Genomic DNA, 20,697 nt, shown 5'->3' on the forward strand with positions numbered 1-20,697 from the left:
GACCGTTCTGCCCTGTCTATATCATGTGAAGTAGGCTTAACGGATTGTTTTCTTTAGGTCCCGGGCAAGAAGACAACCAAACTTTGGGTTCCTGATGAGGAAGTGTCCCCAGAGACTCTGGCCAAGGTCAGTCTTTCACCCTTGTAAAGTCTACTGCTCTGTCTTTATCATGATTTAAACTTAAAAATACATTCAGAGAGCAGCCGTAATCGTCTGTCTTACTTTGTGTGTTTACCTTTGAGGTTCATTTGAATAGTCATTGACATAGAGATGAATTTTGACTCTTACTTTTGTCCTCCATTCAGATCCAGGGCATAAAGCTGATGGTGAGGTGGTTACTAGGTGTGAAGAACAACCAGAGCAAATCAGGCAACTCCACGCTGAGGATGCTCACAGCTATTCTACACAGTGATGGAGACCTGACTGAGCAGGGCAGGATGGGGTAAATAAAGAAAAACACTTATTAACCTAAGCTGATGTCCTGGGTGTGTCAACCCCCTGAGCATCTTAAAGAAAGCTTTATCTTCAAAGTATAATCATATTTCAGTAGCAAGTGCTGGATTTTAATTTGTTTTGTGGACCCTTGGGGGAAGTCGGGGTTTAATAGTAAACACATTTTGTAGATAAATGAAGAAATCCTTGTTTACACGAGTCTCCTTTGCCTCCTTTCTCCTCATCCGACAGTAAACCGGACATGTCCAGGCTGCGGCTTGCGGCGGCGTGCGCCCTGCTCAAGCTGGCACAAGAGCCTTGCTACCACGAAATCATCACACTGGAGCAATATCAGCTGTGTGCTCTCGTCATCAATGTAAGAACTGGCATGTGTGCCTTAATTTAATGCAAAGCTCTCTCGCTTCTCTGGGTTTTATATCGTTTTGCAATGATGCTCAACTACACGCTGTCATTTTCTGTCAAAACACCCAGCTCCCTTCCTCTTCTTCTACTACAGTTTCATCATCTCCCTCCTCCTTATAATCATCGCTACTGTTCTCTGTGCATCCCTCTCCCTGCTCCTTTAGGACGAATGCTACCAGGTGCGACAGTGTTTTTCCCAGAAGCTTCACCGAGGCCTGTGCCGCCTCCGTCTGCCGCTGGAGTACATGGCAATATTCGCTTTGTGTGCCAAGGACCCCGTCAAGGAGAGGAGGGCTCACGCTCGCCAGTGCCTGGTGAAAAACGTCAACATACGCCGAGAGTACCTCAAACAGCATGCTGCCATCAGCGGTAAAGAAATGAAAATTACAATTTTTATCAATCTCAACAGCATCCACAAAATTATAGTAGCACGAAGCAAATAAACTTATCTAGTAAAATGCCTTTTAAAGCATAATATTTAAAATCTAAGTGACATAAAGAGGAAATGTTTTCCTTATAGTGCACCGCAGTGCAAAGAGAGCAGGCGTCAACGCTGCAGTCATTAGGTATTATAATATTTACCTTGTGTGTACCAACAGACAAGCTGTTCTCTCTGCTGCCGGAGTACGTGGTGCCCTACACCATCCACCTTCTGGCACATGACCCAGACTACGTCAAAGTACAGGACATTGAGCAGCTGAAAGAAATAAAAGAGTGAGTAGTGTACTGTACGTTTGTAAGATCCCTGGCTGCTAATAGCACTGACCATAAAGGAAACAAACACTAAAATGATTCATAGCTCCATGGTTATGCTCCAGCTCTAAGCATTGAATTAATTAAAAACGTCTCCTCCTGAATCAGTGCTGTTATAAAGTTATTATTGCAATGACTCATTAATTCTTGGATGTGCTGATGTCAACCTTTCTCTTTCTTGTTAGGGCTCTGTGGTTTGTTCTTGAGATTATCATGGCCAAGAACGAGAACAACAGCCACGCCTTCATCAGAAAAATGGTGGAAAACATCAAACAGACAAAAGACGCCCAGGCCCCCACAGATCCCAAAACTAATGAGGTACGCATTGCACCTGCCAAGTCCAAGTGCACTGAATTGATAATATATTGATATATGAGGTCCATTATCTTGTTATCTTTAGTACCATCTTGCTGAGCAGATGTTGTTGTCTCCCCTGTGCAGAAACTCTACACAGTGTGTGACGTAGCCATGCACATCATCATGTCAAAGAGCACCACCTACAGCCTGGAGTCCCCAAAAGACCCCGTGCTGCCCTCAAGCTACTTCACCAAACCAGACAAGGTCAGTGTTTATTAATTAGTAGTCATTAATAACAAAAGCTGGGATGCATTTTGTTTTCTTTGACTTTGTAAATGAAAGTGCAGCGACGGCCCTTTCTTTATTTTTAATTAACGCCTTTTTATAGTATACATTATAGTAGCTGATGGTGATGTTTTTAGTGTCTGCACCGCAGTTCTTTTGTTTCAAGAGGAAAGATCAAAACATGTTTTACTAATGAGAGCGTTTGGCAGGAGAAACCCTTCTCTACATAACCCCCAGCTTGGGTTTCAGTTTTAGTAGTTGCTGTCCCCTCTACACGAACAAACTCTGACATGAGATCGCTCTGTGTTTCAGAATTTCAGCAACACAAAAAATTATCTCCCGTCAGAGATGAAGGCGTTTTTCACACCAGGAAAGGTAAGCTTAATGAAACCTCTATAATGGATATGTTGTTCATCTCATTTCTGTATTCTCCTGGATGGCATCCAGTTCATGTCACCTTCCTCTTGCCTCCTCTAGCCTAAGTCGGCTAACGTTTTGGGTGCTGTGAACAAGCCGCTGTCGTCGGCGGGCAAGCAGCTCCAGAGTAAAGCTTCTCGTATGGAAACGGCCAGTAACGACGACTCCTCGTCTAACCCGGGCTCCCCACAGCGCAGCAAGACCAGGTATGAAATATAAAATGTACCAACACGCACACTTTACCATGTTGATCTGTTGTTAACCCGCTTAAATCCTTCCAGGTCCAGTCAACCAGGCGCTCTAATCACTGAACTGACTCACACGCTGTATCTAATAATTTAAAAATGATGTTGAAAGCTCTTAAACTAGACTTCAGAATCAGTTGTCTGTTTGTATCTCATCTCTTCTCGCACCGTGATTAGTGGTTCTGTTTTTATATATGAAATTAATAATTGTTTTTTTCAGGCATGACAGCACAGAAATGGATCACAGTGAAAATGAGGACATCAGCCTAAAGAGAGCAGACAGTGTTGACAAGGTAATGAAACCTTTTTATGTGCTGATCCACTACCGTGATGTGAAAATAAGATTATAATTTAGTAGCAGAGCTTCTGTTCTATGCGACTGAATTACTAATATTACGTTACTAATGAGAGTTTCCCAGACTGTCTCGCCTGTAAATAACTTCTGAAATTCAATAATCATCCTGAAAATGTCTCATCATTGAATTATTTGCTCCAAACCATTAGATCATCGCGTCTTGTCGGAAACTCTCAGATGTAATCCTCTTGGAAAAGATCATTCCCAGTAGCAAAGAACACTCAGACTTTTACTTTTATATTTTTACTTGTTCGTTTCAAGGAAGAAAAGCTTCATTTTCTTCTTATTACAGCAATTTAGTTGAGATACGAGCACCCACAACACAACAGGATGTACAGGCAAAAGCAGATTGCCTTTTGTATACAGGTTGAGTTTAATAAGAAGAGCTGAACTATTACAAATAATAAAAAAATAGCATTTTCTTTCTGTTCTCTAGTAGTACTAGAAAAAAATAAAACTTTACAATCTGGAATTACACAGTAGTTGATAACAAGTAGTAAACGGTGTGTTGCTGAGGTCCAGTTGAGGGCTGCCAGTCATAAATCCCTATGTGCCCGTGTTTAGGTCCCACCGTGCAAACACCAGCTGGATGTTAGTCAGGACAGGATTAGAAAGAACAAATTGTCTAAAGTATCATAAATAACAACCTCTAAACCTACTGCTTATACTGTTTTTTTGTGTGTGTTTTGTTCAGAATCAGTTTAGCAATGTTAAAAATAAAGGTGTAGTATTAATAGTACACATTTTCTGATCAGCTGGTCAGTTGACAACATTACTAGGTTGCTCTCCTCATGCTCTCCTTATCTTCTTCTTTTGCCTTTCTATCTCTGCACTGATTGCTTCTTTTTTTCCAGGATATTGAAAAGCCCCGCGGTCGTAAACGGGGCGTGACCTCCACCGACGACCAGGAAAGCAAGCCAAAACGCGGCCGCAAGAAGGCGGCTGCCAACACGACTGCAGCGCCCGAGTCCGAGGACCAGTGGGACGAGGACAACCGGCCGGAGGACGAACAGAACAGCCCGCCGAAGAAAGGGCGTAGGGGCCGACCTCCAAAGTCTGCTACCTCCAGTCAGGACACGCCCGTCAAGGGGAGGAGGGGGCGAAAGAAGGCAGCACCTCCACCAGAGGATGAGGAGGAGGAAGAGGAGGAAGAGGAGGAGAGGGGGGAGGAGGAAGCAGCAGCAGCAGCAGCAGAGGATGAAGAGGAAGACGACGACAGGAGCAGTGAAAATATGGAGGTGAAGCCAAAGGGAGGAAGGCAAGCCAGGGCGCCACGGCGATCACAAGGGTAAGAAATGACAAAGTGAGAAGTCACTGCGTTCAGAGAAGTTGGACCGGCTTCACAGATGAAATGACAAGATTTATTCTTGTCTTCAACAGCTCAGAGTCAGCAGAGTCCACACCACAGAAGAGGAGAGGACGTCCACCTAAATCAGCTCAGCCAGCGGCCAAGAAACCAGCGTAAGTACAAACGCTATCACCGAGGTCATAATCTCATAGATCAGTAAACGGTGAATCCAGAAACACCGAACCTTTGTAGCACCGTAATGAGCAGCTGCTCTGCTCAGGAACCAAGTCAGGGATACGTGTAAAGCGATTCATTTGTCACGCTTTGTACTTAAAACCTGGTCGCTACTGGATGATCCCAGCTCTGGTTACCAAGGCAACCCTCTTGTATATTTCCACCCCCAATGTTTCCACATGAAACAAGCAATTTCTGAATTTCTTTAACGTTTTAGTCTCTTCCTGTGTGTATGCCTCTTAAAGTTTGTTACATACTCCGCGAGAAGCAAGAAATTTGTTCTTGCTCCTAGGGCTGCGAGAACAAGAAAAAGGTTTCGTCTGGTCAGGAAATGTATACTTTACGAGAAACTCAATTTCTCACCATTGTCGGATGTCGGCCGGTCGTTTTGACGTCGTTGTTCGCCGGATCACGCCGTTCATTCAGCATGCACCCACACACAGTGTGCCGATCTCTGCCTAGATTAACGGCCACTGTGCGAACATTAGCATAGTGTCTGCTAGCATTTCCGCTTTTCTGCATTAACCACACCCACTTCTAATTTCTGACCAATCAAAGAATAGTTGCCGGACACGACAGGAGTAAAAAGTTCTTGATGTGCCAAGAAGAGAACAAGCGCCTCGCTTCTCACGGAGTATGTAACAGCCTTAACTGTTAGTTACAAGTAAAAATTACTTGTCCACGTAGGACCCCTCTGTCTGCTAGCTTGATGCTAGCTTAATGCCATTAGAGTTAAGGGACGCGACTGAAAATGGATCAAATGGAGTGTTTTCTATGTATGATGCATGTTCTGTGATTTGTCTTGTAGTAGTGTCTTCCACTTATTCTGGTCCAGGATGGTTTAATTTCATTTACGATGTTATTTAGAATCGTTGCTGTAGCATACATCATGACACGCAACAGAATCTAGGTTATAGGTTAGCATTTTAAAGCACTACTGTATACTACCACAGGGTTTCCCATACAATGTTAATACTACGGCGGCCCGCCAGGGTCTAATTTACTCCGCCATGGCCATGAATCTGAAACATCTCAAACAACATTGTGCTGGCGTTGTGTTTTTCCTATTGCTACTGGAAGCATCTCTCCCTCCCAGTTAAATTCACTAATACTTAATTCAATCTTACATACATTTGTCCATAGAAAGCCATATAAGTATACTGCTCAGGCTGCTGCTAATTGTCGCTACATTGTACCAGTCAGTTTAGTGAGATATTTCTTGCTAACATATGCCTCCTGGTGGGTGGTCTTTTGTGACCGTGTTAGACCAGGCTGTGGGTGGTGCTGCTGTGTAGCCCTACAGTTTCTTTATACTGTTATTTTTATTTGGTGTGTAACCCCTCTGTGGTATCCAGACGCGGTGGGCGATCGAAGGCAGCCGCTGCAAAAGAGGACTCTGAGGAAGAGGATGAAGAAGAGGAGGAGGAGCAAGAGGATGAGCCAACACCGAAGGTACAGGTTCAAGTGTGACGTCAAGAATTTCTGCCTCTTGAATGAATTTAAGTAGTATAAAGTTTTCACCTTTTCTCGCTGACCTTCTAGGGTCGCAAGAAGCCAGCCGGGCGAAGAAGATGAGCTAAAAAAAAAAAAGTATTGGAGGACAAACGAAGACCGCACGTCTCCTCTGAAGTGATGGAGGAATGACGCAGGAAAGAAAATATGGACATTGAACTTTTTAAACTTTTCATATGCCGATGCTCCTACTGTTACACAAATTTACACACTTGCGTAAGCCACATGCACACTACATCAGTACATCCGCATCGTCAGCTGTGGGTCGTCGCTTCGTGTTGCATTGTGATGATGTTCGCCACATTACGTAGAAACAATTTTAACAGGAAAAAAAAACAACAAAAGAAAACAAAAAAAAAAAAAGATCACCCTTGTAAATAGTCTCTTATGTCTGTTTCATGTTCTGTTGTTGTGTTTGATGCTGACTGGGCGGATGCTGTAAAGCCATTACCCGCGCTGATATTATTAAAGTGCTCCCATAAAGCAGTATTGCTTATCAAACTTCCCTCTTGTGTCCTGCTTTTAAAAACCGAAAGAGATTAACCATCACCTTTTTTTTCTTTGTGACGTCAGTCGTGTCATTTTACTCTAAAAGAAAACATTTTTGTTTACAGCTCTGTATATTAATACCCTGTTGTTGTTTTTTACCATTGTATTGGAAAAACTTGTCAGAAACCTGTCCAAATGTAGAGTTGCTTCTGGAAATGATTGTAGTGTTTGTCTCATTTTTAGTTTATTTTTTTTTTTTCTCCTTCGGGTAGAAACAAGTCCTGAGCAGCTGTGGTTGTAGTGTTTGTCACTGCTGATGAACTTGGCTTCACATCCACCCAGTCACATCCTCCGTTGTATCAATATAATTCTCTATAAAACCTGACGCGCTCCATTGCTCTTTATTTCACTCTGAACTTCTGATTGAAGCTGTTTTCATGTCCGCGTGTCGACGTAATGATGCGTACAGGTGTGTCAAATAGTGTCAGGAACAGAACGTTTAGTTGAGTTAGATTTATTAAGTCTGTTTTTGTTAGAATTTTTTTTTTCTTCACATAATTAATTTGGATCTATTTTCTCTTCTAAACAGGTAGATATACTTCCTGGGTCTCAGGCTCCCTGCTCTGTGTGTGTTGCTACATCTAAACAGGAAGTGATTCACTCAACTGAGAAAGAGGTGTACTAACTGCTCTCAGTTGTCATGGAAACCAAGGTTAATGTTTTTTTTAAGCCCTATATAACACTTGAACTTGAGGGAGATGTTTATATGAAATATGTTCTATGTCAAGACTCAGTCTGTTATTGACAGCATGTTTTAAATACAATTTTTAAAACACATTAGCACCAAAGTGGCAGACAAAAATTCACATATGTAAAATGTAGATAGATAGATAGAGGGATAGGGAGATCCTGTGTCCAAAAACATCTCCACAGATGAACTAATTAACTTTATGCACCTTAATTGTGTTGTTAAAACCAGAAACAGCTTCTCAAACTTTGGAGCCAGAAGAATTGTTAAGTTAAAAACAGCTGAACAACAAAACCTCTATTTTATGAATTGCATTTTTGTGCAAACTAAAAGTTTAAAATTCTTTCTAGACAAATGATTCTATCCACAGTAGACATCCTTGTATTTGAATGATCAGTGGAGTTATTGTTTGCAGTGTGCACAGCATTGACATCTAGTCTCAGACTGTTCGTGCTCTCTGGCTGCTAAGCTTCTCTGAGTGACGTTCTTCCTGTGTCGTATTTGAGACTAGCCGTTCTCTGCATTGCTTGTGCACATCCACTTGAGTTTTGAACTTTCCAGTGCGGCTCGGCTCGATGGAAAAACACGCCCACGCACCGCGTTGTGATCCGTGATCGGACATAATGGCACGCTGCTTGACTGCCGGAGGAGTCGGGGCTTCCTGCATCACTTGGAGCACCTGCCTTTCAGGGTGAATTCACTGGTCTCTTACTGACACTGAGCACCACAGAAGCAGCAGCATCATGACGTTCAGAGTCATCGGAATGAGTGACAATGGTCTGTAAAAGGTATAATTACACAAACATGGTTCAACTGCTGCGCGTTTGTTGGAGACATTTCCAACAATATTGGTCAGGTTCACTATTGATGTTAGTTCTCTGGATTTCAGTGAGAGAATCTAAATCTCAAGATCTTTAGCAAATTTTCTGACTCTTGATTATCCAGATTAATTGTTTAACCTTCATAGGAGGTTAGTCTGCAGTCAAACAGGGATCAACAGTTAAACTATATAGATGAAATTAAATTAGCTCATTCCTTTCACACATTGAAAATTTTTATTTCCAAAAGTTAAATATCTGTTTTCAAATAGTTTACTGCTGAACACATTAACTAGTCATTGTTTCATTACTGATAAATCTGCCAGTTGTTTCTTTTATCGTTTGTGGTCACATCTTTGTCTGAATATCAAACCCCACTTATTAAATACCGAGTTAAAAAGGCATTTTACTTCATAAATGATCTTAAAAGTTAATCCATTAGCTTCCATCTATCAATTATTAAACCATTTTCGCATTAGATCAGACTGGAAATTTTAGATCTCGACTGTCAGAAGCCCTGCTGGCTCCTCAGATATTTATATAGATGCTATTTGGACCAAGACGGCCAACAGTCAGAGGCCTGAGTTTCCAAGCAACCGGGCTAAAAGCGGGAAGATAAGGAAGTAATGTGAACATGGTGCAGAAGGGTGCACTGCCTGCCTCTGCTGTTTGCCTATCCTCGCCCCCTCCTCTCTACCCCCATCATCCCCCGGCCTTTATGGCACCGTGACTGAACTTGATCCGGTGAAATATGTAGATGGGTTCTTGGTGTACCTGTCGTGTGACATTTAAATAGAGTTATGAAATTATGTGGCAGCTGAGGCTGTATGATAATGGTGCCGTTACTGGAAACATTAAGGTGTTCCGCACCTGGGTCACTCTCCTTTAATGTCCTGTGAATAGATCATCAAATTCATGTAAAATGGCAATTTTAAAGAAAGGGGCATTAAAGGCCTGAGTAAATAAATAAATGGTTGTCCTTTTAGTTGTTACTGAAACTAAAGTGGCCCTTCTATGCAAAAGATTGATCATTTGGGGCTCTTAACATTGTGTTGTGCCTGGAGACCTTCGTGCGTCAGGTGCTTTGGCTAATAATTGACAGATTTGGAGAGGCGGCGTGTGTTGGGTTCACAGCTGGCCGCCTGCACTCCACAGTCCTCTGCCTCGTCCCCGAGAGCCTCCAAGCATGGTCAAGTGAAGACCAGCTCCAAGAACTGGACGCCCAAGGCCAGTAGCGACACGCACCATGAGGGCTTTGCTCGCCCTTTTGACATTTCTCGCCGCCACCACCCCCACCCCTGCGACCGCAAAGCCCAACGCTGGTTTGAAAACGTGGGGACGCTTCAATAAACTGCCCTACCCCAGAGACAAGGCTTTCCTTTACGACACCTTCCCCAACGACTTCATATGGGCGGTGGGGACGGCGGCGTACCAGGTGGAAGGCGCGTTCGAGAAGGACGGCAAGGGGCTCTCCATTTGGGACACTTTTACGCGCGGCGGGAACCGCATGGCCACCGGGGACGTGGGCAGCGACAGCTATCACAACATCCACGCCGACATCAGAGCGATCAGGCAGCTCGGGGTGCGCCACTACAGGTTCTCCCTGTCCTGGTCCAGGATATTTCCCAACGGCACCCGCGGGAGTTACAACGAAATCGGCACCAACTACTACCGGACGCTCATCAAGAAGCTGAAGGAGATCCGCGTGCAGCCGGTGGTCACGCTCTACCACTGGGACCTGCCCGACCACCTCCAGCAGAGCCTCGGCGGCTGGAGCAACCCGGAGCTGGTGGGGATTTTCAGGGACTACGCCGACTTCTGTTTCCACACTTTCGGGGATGACGTGAAGTTCTGGATCACCATTGACAACCCGTTTGTGGTGGCGCGCCACGGATATGGCACCGGAGTGGTGGCTCCCGGGATAAAGAACGACCCTGATCTGCCTTTTAGGGTTGGACACAACCTGCTCAAGGTGAGTACCGAGTCTGACAGCATCCTCATCATAATAATAATATTTCCTTTGGCATCACATGAATGCAACTTAGATTAAAATTAGAATAAAGAAAATCTGTCCCTGAAATTGAAATTCTGCTTAAATACCCAGACTTTTACTTTTATGTCTATTACTATTTTGATTATCATCCCTTTTTATTATCTTATATTATTGTAAGAGAGGACATTTGAGACAAATTGGATCTTAATGGCTCACAATTAATGTGTATAGTGCATTTTATTGTTGCAGCTTATGGATTAATGACGACTGTTGAGTCATTTAATTGATTAATGATGTATAAGAGGATCCAGGAGTTGCCAAGGAGTAAAAAGTAGAACCTTTTTTGTGATTGCTGTTAAAATAAAGAAGTAAAAGTTGGTGTGTAAAACAAGAGAAGACAGCCTACTTGAATAAATCTCCCCATCTTCTTCCGTTCACCATCTCTTTTCCCATCCATCTCTCCTCTCCCAGGCTCATGCAGCCGCGTGGCATCTCTACGACCGCCGCTACCGCCCCAGGCAGCAGGGCAAGCTGTCCATGGCGCTGGCCTCTCACTGGATCAAGCCCAGCCGCACGCGTCTGGAAAGCCTGCGAGAGTGCCAGTGCTCCCTGGACCACGTCCTCGGCTGGTTTGCCCGGCCGCTGTTCACGGACGGAGACTACCCGCCCTGCATGAAGGCCAGGCTGGGCTCAAGGCTTCCCTCCTTCACCCAGGAGGAGAGGGAGCAGGTGAGAGGGACGGCCGACTTCTTCGCCCTCTCTCACGGGGCGGCCCTGAGCTTCCAGCTCATCAACGACAGCCTCAAGTTCGGGCAGCAGGAGGATCTGGACCTGAGGATGCTGCTCTACTGGGTCAACGCGGAGTACGACAAGCCACCCATCTTTGTGGTGCAGAGCGGTTGGTAGGTTTTGATCCTGTGCCTCTGTGTTCACGTGTTTCTCTGCTGTTTGCTGCATTTAATTCCTTCTTCTGCCTCATGCTCAACACAGGTACGTCCTCGGCAACACCAAGACAGAAGACCCAAAACACATGTACTACCTCAAGAGGTTCATCGCAGAGGCGCTTAAATGTGAGCTCAGTGACATCGGTTAACAACAACTGCCTGACCTCAGCTCAGCAGTTTCCTGTTTCTGATATAAAGATAAAGTTTGAATGAAGTGTAGTCTGACATCCTGACAGTGGTCCGACCTAAACATGGGCCTCAATGTGTCTGTAATGCAGCCATCATCATAGACGGAGTGAACGTGATTGGATACACAGCCTGGTCTCTGATAGATGGCTTCGAGTGGCACAGGGAGTACGGTATACGGCGGGGGCTCTACTACGTTGACTTCAACACTCCTGACATGAAGAGGGAGCCAAAGACATCCGCCACCTTCTACAGGCACGTGGTGAACGGTGACTTTGGAATATGTGCAGATATCTGTTGATTTATCTGGTAGAGTTTTCCCCATGCAGGATTCAGATTAGTAGTTTAACTATGATATATAAGGGAGAAATCGATTCGCTTCAGTCATCAAAAACTGTATTTAATATAATCAATTCCACAGTGGATGCTGTTTTAACATATATTTTCAGTCTTCTCCTGAACTGAAGCCTCTCTTTTGCCACAGGAACGTCATCCAGAGGAATGGTTTTCCAGAGCTTCCAGAGAACAGACCAGCTCAAGGAGTCTTCCCGTGTGATTTCGCCTGGGGAGTATCTGCCAACTCCATACAGGTCTGTTTGTTTGTTTGTTTGTTTGCTTGTGTGTACAAGTATGTTGGGAAAGGAGTGCATCTGTGTATTAATGTGAAGCCATGGAGAGACAAATGTGCCAAAAGGGCAGAGGTCGGAAGGTGAATGAAAATCAACTAGATTGCTTCCTCGCAGATGTAAAAGTGAGAAAATATTAACTGCATTAACTTTGGTTCAGTGCAGACTGCACTAATATTTAGTGAAGCTTAACATCAACTCTGTGAGCTGCTGAATAAAGAAAGCCTAGGATATATGACTCACAGCTTTGTTGGACATAGTAAAGTCCCTTTATCATTGTTATTTTATTTCATTTCATTATTCTGTAGTTTGTCTCCTCTATTTCCAAGTTGCACGACATTATTTTGAACGCGCAGTTGTCGTGGTGAAAGTCCATCCCAGAGACAGATCCTCTCTTAATCATAAACCACATCAACTCACACAGACTGCCAGCTCAGCCCAGCGCCGCTGTCGCCACCGAGTTGCCCCATTTGGCCCTTATTTGCGTTGGTTTGTATTAAATAAGCCCAGTGAACGTTGACTCTGACGTGTGCGTCTCGTCCTCGTGTGGGCAACAGGTGGAGACCACACCCAGCCAGTTCGCGGACCCCAGTGTTTACCTCTGGAACATCTCCAACAACGGAGAGCTGATGAAGCTGGAGGGCTTCAACGCGCCGCCTTTACGCCGGACCGCCCACTGTGCCGATTACGCCACCATCCGGCAACAGGTCAAAATCTTACCTATTAATTCTAATTCTAACATATGTTTTTCATTTATATTAAACAAAAATCTATACTTGCAGTGTAAGTGTCTTTGTGTATTTAAATGGGAATCAGTCCCGGTATCTCTTGGCATCACATGACATACTTCTCTCCTCCGTCCCCTTAGGTGGATGAAATCAGGCAGGTAGGTGTTAGCCACTTCCACTTCTCCCTCAACTGGTCAGCCCTGGTGCCCACGGGCGACGTGGCCCGCCCCAACGCCACCCTGCTGGGCTACTACCGCTGCTTCACCCGCCAGCTGCTGCAGGCCAACGTCACTCCCGTGGTCACCCTGTGGCACCACACGCGCCAGCGCAGCAGCCTGCCGGCCCCTCTGGACGCCGACAGCAAGTGGCTGAACAGGTCAGACGCAGCTCTGTTTACTGTATTTCCATCAGGGTTTTATGACTGTTGATGCCTCAGAGGGGAGGAAAAACAATTAAACCTCGAGTAAACGTCCTTATATATTAAATATGTTCCAGTTTATGACGGTCTGGTGTAAAAGTAAACACGCAGCGATGTTCCCTGGAACAGTCCGTCCTTTTTCTCATCTCAACTGTTGTCGCTTGCTGCTGTATCTTTACTTTTCATGTCATAAAGAGATAATAAACCCAGTAATCATAATATTTGAAATGTCTTTGAGAATGGACCAATCTGATGTACTGGCATTTTGACACTGATTAGCAACAGTCAGCCTTGTCGTTACACATAAAATCTGCAGTGAATTTTTGGTATTTCGGCTTTAAAAATTGACTCTGTTGACAGAATAGTTAATTTTATGTTGTCTGACGTGTATTAATGAGCTGATGTTTTCAGGTCCACTGTGACTGATGCATCCTGACTGATCCGAGTGCATAAATAAAATAAAAGTATCTGACTTTATTTCTACAGGGAGACCCCGGAGGCCTTTGCAGACTACGCCAGGCTTTGTTACAGAGAACTGGGGGCCCACGTGAAGATGTGGATCACCCTGAACGAGCCCAACGATGAGATGGTGAGCTACCAGGAGGGCCATCAGATGCTGAGGGCCCACGCCCTGGCCTGGCACGCGTACGACCGCGAGTTCAGACAGGCACAGGGAGGGAAGGTCAGTATAACAGCAGCCTTGAGGCGCTTTAGGTTCCATCTGTACAGCAACAACATCTTTTAATATCCCATTTAGTTGTTTACAGGATTCAGTTTTATCACTCCTTCTAAAATATAACCCTTCCTTGTGCACGAGAGGACCTGATAATGTGTTTGAAACTGTAAAGCTTCTATGCACCGGATTTGGAGATTGAAAACATCTTGTGGCCTCAGGTGTCTCTGGCTCTGCACATGGACTGGGTGGAGCCGGCGTTCTCGTTCAGCAGAGAAGACGTGGAGCCGGCGAAAAGGGTTTTAGACTTCTGCGTCGGCTGGTTCGCTGAGCCGATCTTCGGCAGCGGGGACTACCCTCTGGGAATGAGGAGCTGGCTGCGTCAGCTCAACTCACTCGAGTACAAATATTTTATATATATTTTTTATAACAGCTTAATAAGATCACTTTGTTGGCTTTAGAATGAATAAACATCATCTGTAACTGTTGTGCAAAGAGGAACATGCCCTGCAACACTAGCATAACTGAATACTAAGTGTTCGACAATAGATTTTTGATCCTGTAAGTCAAGATTTTAATCACAGTAATAATTGCAAAACTACTGCCTTGAACTCCTCAAATATTGCATTTTGTCCTCTCCTACTTCAAACTGCATCTTTTCCGTGTGCTTTTCCTCAGGCTGCCAGTTTTCAATGAAGAGGACAGGCAGCTGGTTAAAGGGACGTATGACTTCTTCGCCCTCAGCCACTTCAGCACCAAGCTTGTGACTCACGCCAAAGAAGACTCGTAAGATGAAATCACTTACATTGATAGTGACACAGGCGCTCATCTGTTTGGTTCAGTTGGAGACAAATTTGATGTTTTATTTTTTATTTTTTTCCTCCGTGCCTGCAGATACACCTACACAGCAATGCTTGAGGTCCAGCACATGATAGACACCACATGGATCATGTCCCCGAGGCCTGTTGTGCCCTGGGGCTTGAGGAAAGCCCTCAACTGGGTAAGACTGAAGGAACCTGATACCAAGAGGATTAAAAGGTGTAAAATCAATAATGTGTAGTGTAGTAAACTTTCATATAAGATAAAAAAAACAAAAAAACTTTCTTTCTGTGTCAGGTGAAGGAGCACTACTGTGATGTACCCGTCTATGTGATGGCTAACGGCGTTCAGGAGGACCCGGCCCGCTTCAAAGACAGCCTCAGAGTTTATTATCTGTACAACTACATTAACGAAGCCCTTAAAGGTGAGCCCGTGATCGCTTAACGCAAAGAGCGACGCACGCTGTGGTGGCTGCTCTTGTTACTGCTGCAGAGATGACTGAAGTTTCCTCCTGCGCTGGCCCCTGGAGCTTAATTATTAGACAGGTATTTAGGTCACTGACCCCTGAATAGTCAGCTGACTCACAGCGCACACATTCGCAAACATAAATATCAACTCTGATCCGAACTGCTGACTCATGTTTGTTGCTATCCAGTTGCCCGTCCTTGTAAAGTTTATGAGGTTACGCTTGGTGAAGACCTCCCAGAGTCGCTCTTTCATGTCCTTACTGTATCAACATGTTGCAGTGCGTCCTGTCACCACTAGGTGGCAACCATGAGACTTTAGATACCTGTTCAGATATATTTATAAAGTTTACCCAAAGTAACCCTAAATCTAAAATAAAGGTAACTTATTCTGATTTTATTTTAATGCTAAATGCTTTATTTAATCTTAAATACAACAACTACAATGATAGTATAAACATTACTGTACTGCTTATAGATGATAAATGGGGGGTTTAAAGTGTGTTTTTCTATGTTACACTCAAACGTTGCGCCTTTCCTCCGCAGCGTACACTCTGGACGGTGTAAACCTCAAGGGCTATTTCGCCTACGCCCTGAGCGACCAGCGGGACCCGGGGTTCGGCTTGTACGGCCAGGTCCACGAAGAGGTCATCGTCAAGGCCTCTCTCTCCAACTATCGCAACATCATCCAGCACAACGGCTTCCCCATCCAAGGGGCGGAAACCCAGCAGTGCCCCAGTGCGCCGCAGCCCTGCCTGGGCTGCCACGTTCTGATCAAGAGGCCCGTGCTGGGCTTCTTGAGCCTGGTGGGATCAGGGGTGCTGATCACCCTGGGCCTCATTATTTACTACACAGCCAAGAGGCACAAGGAGTGCTACTGACGACGGATTAGTTTAGTGTGCTGTTATAAATGATTCTCAACGGACATTTTACTTATTGGTCAACAGTTTGTGTTAAGCTTCGATTGTAATATTTCTCTGGATTTCAAGATAACTGACGTCTGAATAAGGGTGGTCTTCTCATCTTTGTATTTTAGCTTTTGTATTAGATTTAATGTAAAGCTGGTGTTACCAGCTGTGTTACCCACATTTCCAGATCATCTGTTGAAGACTAATGGATCTCCATTTATTTTTAGGATACTATGGAAAGACTGCAGTTAACAACTTCTGCAAGACATGATTTTCTGCAAGTAAATTATTTTTGGCACTTTACAAAAGGTGCAGATTATCAACCCAGAATTAATGTAGTTTTTAATTTCTGGGTAAAAAGAAAGGCTACACACCATTAAGTTCTTTAGAAAGAGTTCTGTCTTGTGTTAAATGTAATAAAGTGTATATATATCTCCATAGAGTAACATCAGACTTTTACCATGCTGTAAACAAAGACATTTTAAACTTATGTAGATTTTTAAGGAAACATCTCTTAACCTTGAAGTAAGTTTTTAATAAAAAACGTCATAACGTCTTTAAGTTTCTTTACGCTGGCTACCTGTTGACTTCAGGGTATGTTTAATGTTATTTATTATTAACAAAGCTCCCATCATCAGCTCTTTTGGTGCCTGATGTTCCTTCCTGTGCAATGAGATCGTCAGATTAATCTTTCCTTGTTGTTCTGAGGTCTATACTACTTCATGAATGTGTAAAATCCACTTCTGTGTGTTTTGTTCTATTGTAAACCACTTTGTAATTATAATTCCAGTGATTCCTGTGGTGTCTGGCAACAGAATGTTGTTAGTGGGGGCCTTTGGGTCCTATGGGTTGAGGAGGGGGGTCTCTGTGGATCATCCCACAGACACTAGATCAGGTTGGGATCTAGTGAATTTGGAGGCCAGGTCAACACCTTGTTCTGTTTTTGTGTGCGTGTCTGTGTCAGGCTGCATCCTGCTGGGGATGGCTGCTGCCATCAAGGAGTGTCATTGCTATGGGGTGGGGGGGCCTGGTCTGGTCTAGGTGGGTGGTACATGTCTAAGTGACATCCACATGAATGTATGCCAGGTCCAAAAGTTTCGCAGCAGAACATTGAATTGTCACAAGATGGTCAATGTTATTTACTTCTCCTGTCAGTGGTTTTAATGTTGTGGCTGATCGGTGTATAAGGTCAGAGACTCTCATCACTTGTGTTTAAATCTGCCACAGTGTCATTACTAGTGCTACAGTAAGAATCCTGCTTCATACCTGTTTAAGGTAATATATTTTACATTTGGACGTATCCATAGAGCAACATCAGCCTTTAGCATGTTATAAACAAAGTGATTTATTTTAATGTTATTAAGCATCAGTATATATTTGTAATACAAATCATTGCTTACCACGGCTGCTACTATCAAAACTGCTCTGTTGTTATTTCACACCACCTTTCTTCTCTTTTCCGTGAGCAACATCAATATTTAAGTCCATTCAAAGTCAGAACATCATGGCATCCAGACCGTCTTCCATAAACTTCTTGTAGATGGCCATGAACTTAGCGATGAAAGCCTCTATGTGGTAGATGGCCTTGTTGCCCAGCTGTAGTCGGTGCTCGTAGAAAGCTGCCATGTGGGCCACCTCCGTCTTCAGCTGGCCGTCACAGTTACTCAGCAGTTCTCTAACCAGGCCCTGTTAAATGATTGGACAAGGAGAATTAACACTCTTTACCGTACAATGGACCGTAAACGGTTTCAACACTTGATGGAGAATGAGGTGTGACAAACATTACCTTCATGATAATGTCAGGAGGGATGCAGTGAGTCATGAGCTCATACACCCGAGCTCGAACCTCGAACAACCTGGAACAGAGAAAGACGGTGATTCAGCAAGGGTCTAGTTGGGTATAAAGGGGCGACTCTACAGCTCTGGGTGTAATCAGCCAAACAGCTGCTGTGTGACTATTTTAACTTCGGTTCAAATGTTTAAAACCCCCCACATATCTGCATCACATCTTCTTTCATGTGTTACATAGCCAACTAAACCTCCTCTCTTCCTCTTTGCCTCTCTCGTACCTGTTAGGACTCTGCTGGCTGACGATGGCATTGGCTGTTTCTCTGAGGTAGACCTCCCAGTCTGTCTCAGGGACGTTTTGGTCCACTGAGAACGGATACCTGGAAAAGATCAACACGGGCTAAATAAGCAAATACGTTGTGTTTATATTTGACACAAACCAACAGATTAAGTAGGCACAGTCACAACTTACTGCTGCACTCTGCAGGCCTCACACATCAAAATGGCTTTGCGGAGATTGCGGCCAGACTTCTCGCTGATTTGCTTGGCCAGCTCGGGTGGGAGGAGCAGACCCTCCTTCTTACAGACGGATGTCAGGACACTGCACACCTGATAAACAAGAAGAAAGGTGAAAATACTGCCACGGTCACGAGTTTAGATTAGCGTCTAAACCTCACCGTCTTCTTTTTTACCTCTTCTGTGCTCGGCAGAGGAACTCTGACAGCCAGGCAACGGCTCCGAATTGGCCCAATGACTTTGGAGGTGGAGGTGGAGCAGAGAATGAGACGACAGGTGGCCATGTACTTTTCCATTGTTCGACGCAGAGCGTGCTGGGCATCCTTCGTGAGTCTGTCCACCTCCGTTAGCAACACCACTGAGAAGAAAAGTATATGAATAAATCTAGTGGGTTTTTGGCCCTAGTTAGGAATTAAAACACCATCAGTGTGTGGTACAGTTAAACACGGACGTCTATTCACTACTATCGTCCTCTACCTTTGAACTCTCTCTGGGTGCTTGTCTGGATTTGCTGGGACTGAGCCATAGTTTTTATCAGCTCCTGTATCACCACTCGGTCCTGGTTTCCCGCATCACTGTACAACACAGAACAGAAGCACTTTGTAAGAACTTTATCTGCAGAGAAACAGTAGCTACACCCGTCAAAGGCACGGGACTAAAGACCGAAATGAGTTACCTTGGGTTGACTTCCAAGTGATAGTTGCTGGCTATTGTATTGATCTCAATTCTCTTCTTGGAGGGAGCCTGAAGTCAAAAACCAGAGATGCAACAAAGCTTTTAAACAATTTATTTGTACTCAGGGATGCTCTGCTTAAGTTCTTTGACCCTCAATCTGATCCTGATCATTTAGTATTGAGTATCGCTGAGCCAACTCTCAGTTTGATCCTAAATGACTTGGTTCTTCTTCTTCTTCTTCTTCTTCTTCTTCTATTACTACTTTTTGGCAACATTGACGCTAGGCATTAAAATAGAAGAACTGTTGACGATACAGGGACGTGGACTGGAATGGACCTATCTCTCATACCCTATTTGTAAACTCACAAAGACCGAGAGCAGATGTGAGACATTTTTATTTCAGTATTTCCCCTCTCACCACGATGGTCTGGTGCTCTATGCGTAGCTTCTCCACCCCAGCTCCATACAGCTCCCTCAGCAGACACATGATGCGGGTCTTCTTCCCCGCACCCGACGGGCCGTACACCAACAGGTGTGGGAAGTCGCCACATTGAACCTGAAACAAATGTTTTAGTTTTTTTTTGGATCATGCTGTCCTAGAATAAACACACCACACTCTTCAGATCTGTTTTGATCATTTGAAAGACAATGCTTCATAAAAAAAAAAAGGCAACAATACAACAGTATAGTGGTATTAACACCCTATTCTATTTGTATTATTGATCTGCCTATAACTGATTTCAATAACATTTAGATTAGCTGGTGGTAGCATCTGTCCAGTCCCATAAGTCTCTGTTTATTACAGAAAAACTGCCAGGAACAATAAGACAACATTGAGACGAATGGCACATTTGGTAAATTACAATTTTAATACCTTTTAACACTATTAACTCAGACAAGCTAGCTCCACTCAAACTGTTGAGCAAATATAATATTCAGAAGCAACTTCCCGCCAGTAGAAATGTTTTCTCTTGATAACCTAGACTAGCTAAACTAAACTTGTTGTCGTTAGCATATATGCAGTATTGAATACAACGCTACTGCTAGCATGACGACGGTTAGCATCATAGACTTGTCTGTAGTTAGCATTCATGATGTTGTTCATCCTCTTACCAGGTTTTTCAGCTGAGCCGCTTGCTCTTTATGATAGTCGAGCTTCGAGAGGGACGTCGGTCGATATTTGTCCACCCACAGACTCATTGTGTTTTGATTTTTGTAGACGTTAAAGCCCTTGTTGACAACTGACAGCCTGCCTGCTACTCTCCCGCGGAATATAATTCACACTCAACGCGCGCTGCTGTTCACTTCCTGTCAAGCTACGGCGAGTCGAAGGGGTCAGAGAGCTGCAAAAGGCGAATGGTAAATCCGCAGTGTTTTCGCCGTGACAACACAGGAAACTGTAAGTATACTCCTAAGGATAAAGTGTTTTCCATCTTTAATTAAGATAACACAGAAAGATAAATTTAAACTTTTGTTTTTTGTAGTATTAATTATCATACTATATACTGTGCATTAGTTTTGTTGATAGGAAACAGTTGGGCCCTGTTCAGCCTTTGCTTCATGATCATGACCTGCACTAATGTCCCTCTTGCATGACATCTGTTGTGTCCAGTTAGAAATCTGTGTGTGTGTGCAGCTCTGTGCAGCTCAGGATGAGTCACTT

General features: G+C 44.1%; 3 protein-coding genes across 3 annotated transcripts in view; 2 read left to right on the top strand and 1 right to left on the bottom strand.

Moving 5' to 3' along the window:
* Window positions 1–7,115, top strand: part of pds5b (PDS5 cohesin associated factor B) — a 28,892-nt gene extending 21,777 nt beyond the window's left edge. Inside the window, exons 22-35 of the mRNA XM_084564100.1 lie at window positions 58–126; window positions 306–442; window positions 685–808; window positions 1,020–1,224; window positions 1,455–1,569; window positions 1,794–1,926; window positions 2,050–2,169; window positions 2,503–2,565; window positions 2,668–2,813; window positions 3,073–3,145; window positions 4,062–4,495; window positions 4,588–4,668; window positions 6,085–6,181; window positions 6,272–7,115. Coding sequence (XP_084420226.1) covers window positions 58–126; window positions 306–442; window positions 685–808; window positions 1,020–1,224; window positions 1,455–1,569; window positions 1,794–1,926; window positions 2,050–2,169; window positions 2,503–2,565; window positions 2,668–2,813; window positions 3,073–3,145; window positions 4,062–4,495; window positions 4,588–4,668; window positions 6,085–6,181; window positions 6,272–6,304 — 1,830 coding nt within the window. The 3' untranslated portion in view covers window positions 6,305–7,115. The remainder of the gene's footprint in view (window positions 1–57; window positions 127–305; window positions 443–684; window positions 809–1,019; window positions 1,225–1,454; window positions 1,570–1,793; window positions 1,927–2,049; window positions 2,170–2,502; window positions 2,566–2,667; window positions 2,814–3,072; window positions 3,146–4,061; window positions 4,496–4,587; window positions 4,669–6,084; window positions 6,182–6,271) is intronic.
* A 2,427-nt stretch (window positions 7,116–9,542) lies between these two features.
* Window positions 9,543–16,028, top strand: kl (klotho; the record flags this gene model as incomplete). The annotated part of the gene is made up of 13 exons (XM_084565558.1): window positions 9,543–10,268; window positions 10,761–11,191; window positions 11,280–11,359; window positions 11,512–11,674; window positions 11,904–12,009; window positions 12,603–12,752; window positions 12,914–13,149; window positions 13,678–13,873; window positions 14,086–14,264; window positions 14,543–14,650; window positions 14,759–14,864; window positions 14,981–15,107; window positions 15,694–16,028. 13 exons carry the CDS (start codon window positions 9,543–9,545, stop codon window positions 16,026–16,028), a joined length of 2,943 nt encoding a protein of 980 aa, XP_084421684.1.
* A 1,322-nt stretch (window positions 16,029–17,350) lies between these two features.
* Window positions 17,351–20,316, bottom strand: rfc3 (replication factor C (activator 1) 3). Its single transcript, XM_084564170.1, has 9 exons — window positions 20,148–20,316; window positions 19,453–19,590; window positions 19,036–19,103; window positions 18,837–18,934; window positions 18,536–18,717; window positions 18,316–18,452; window positions 18,125–18,223; window positions 17,842–17,911; window positions 17,351–17,741 (listed from the first exon to the last, which is right to left on the bottom strand). Exons 1-9 carry the CDS (start codon window positions 20,232–20,234, stop codon window positions 17,550–17,552), a joined length of 1,071 nt encoding a protein of 356 aa, XP_084420296.1. The 5' UTR covers window positions 20,235–20,316; the 3' UTR covers window positions 17,351–17,549.
* Window positions 20,317–20,697: the final 381 nt, after the last annotated feature.

This window comes from Chelon labrosus, assembly GCF_963514085.1.
Source record: "Chelon labrosus genome assembly, chromosome: 17".
Lineage (NCBI taxonomy): Eukaryota > Metazoa > Chordata > Actinopteri > Mugiliformes > Mugilidae > Chelon > Chelon labrosus.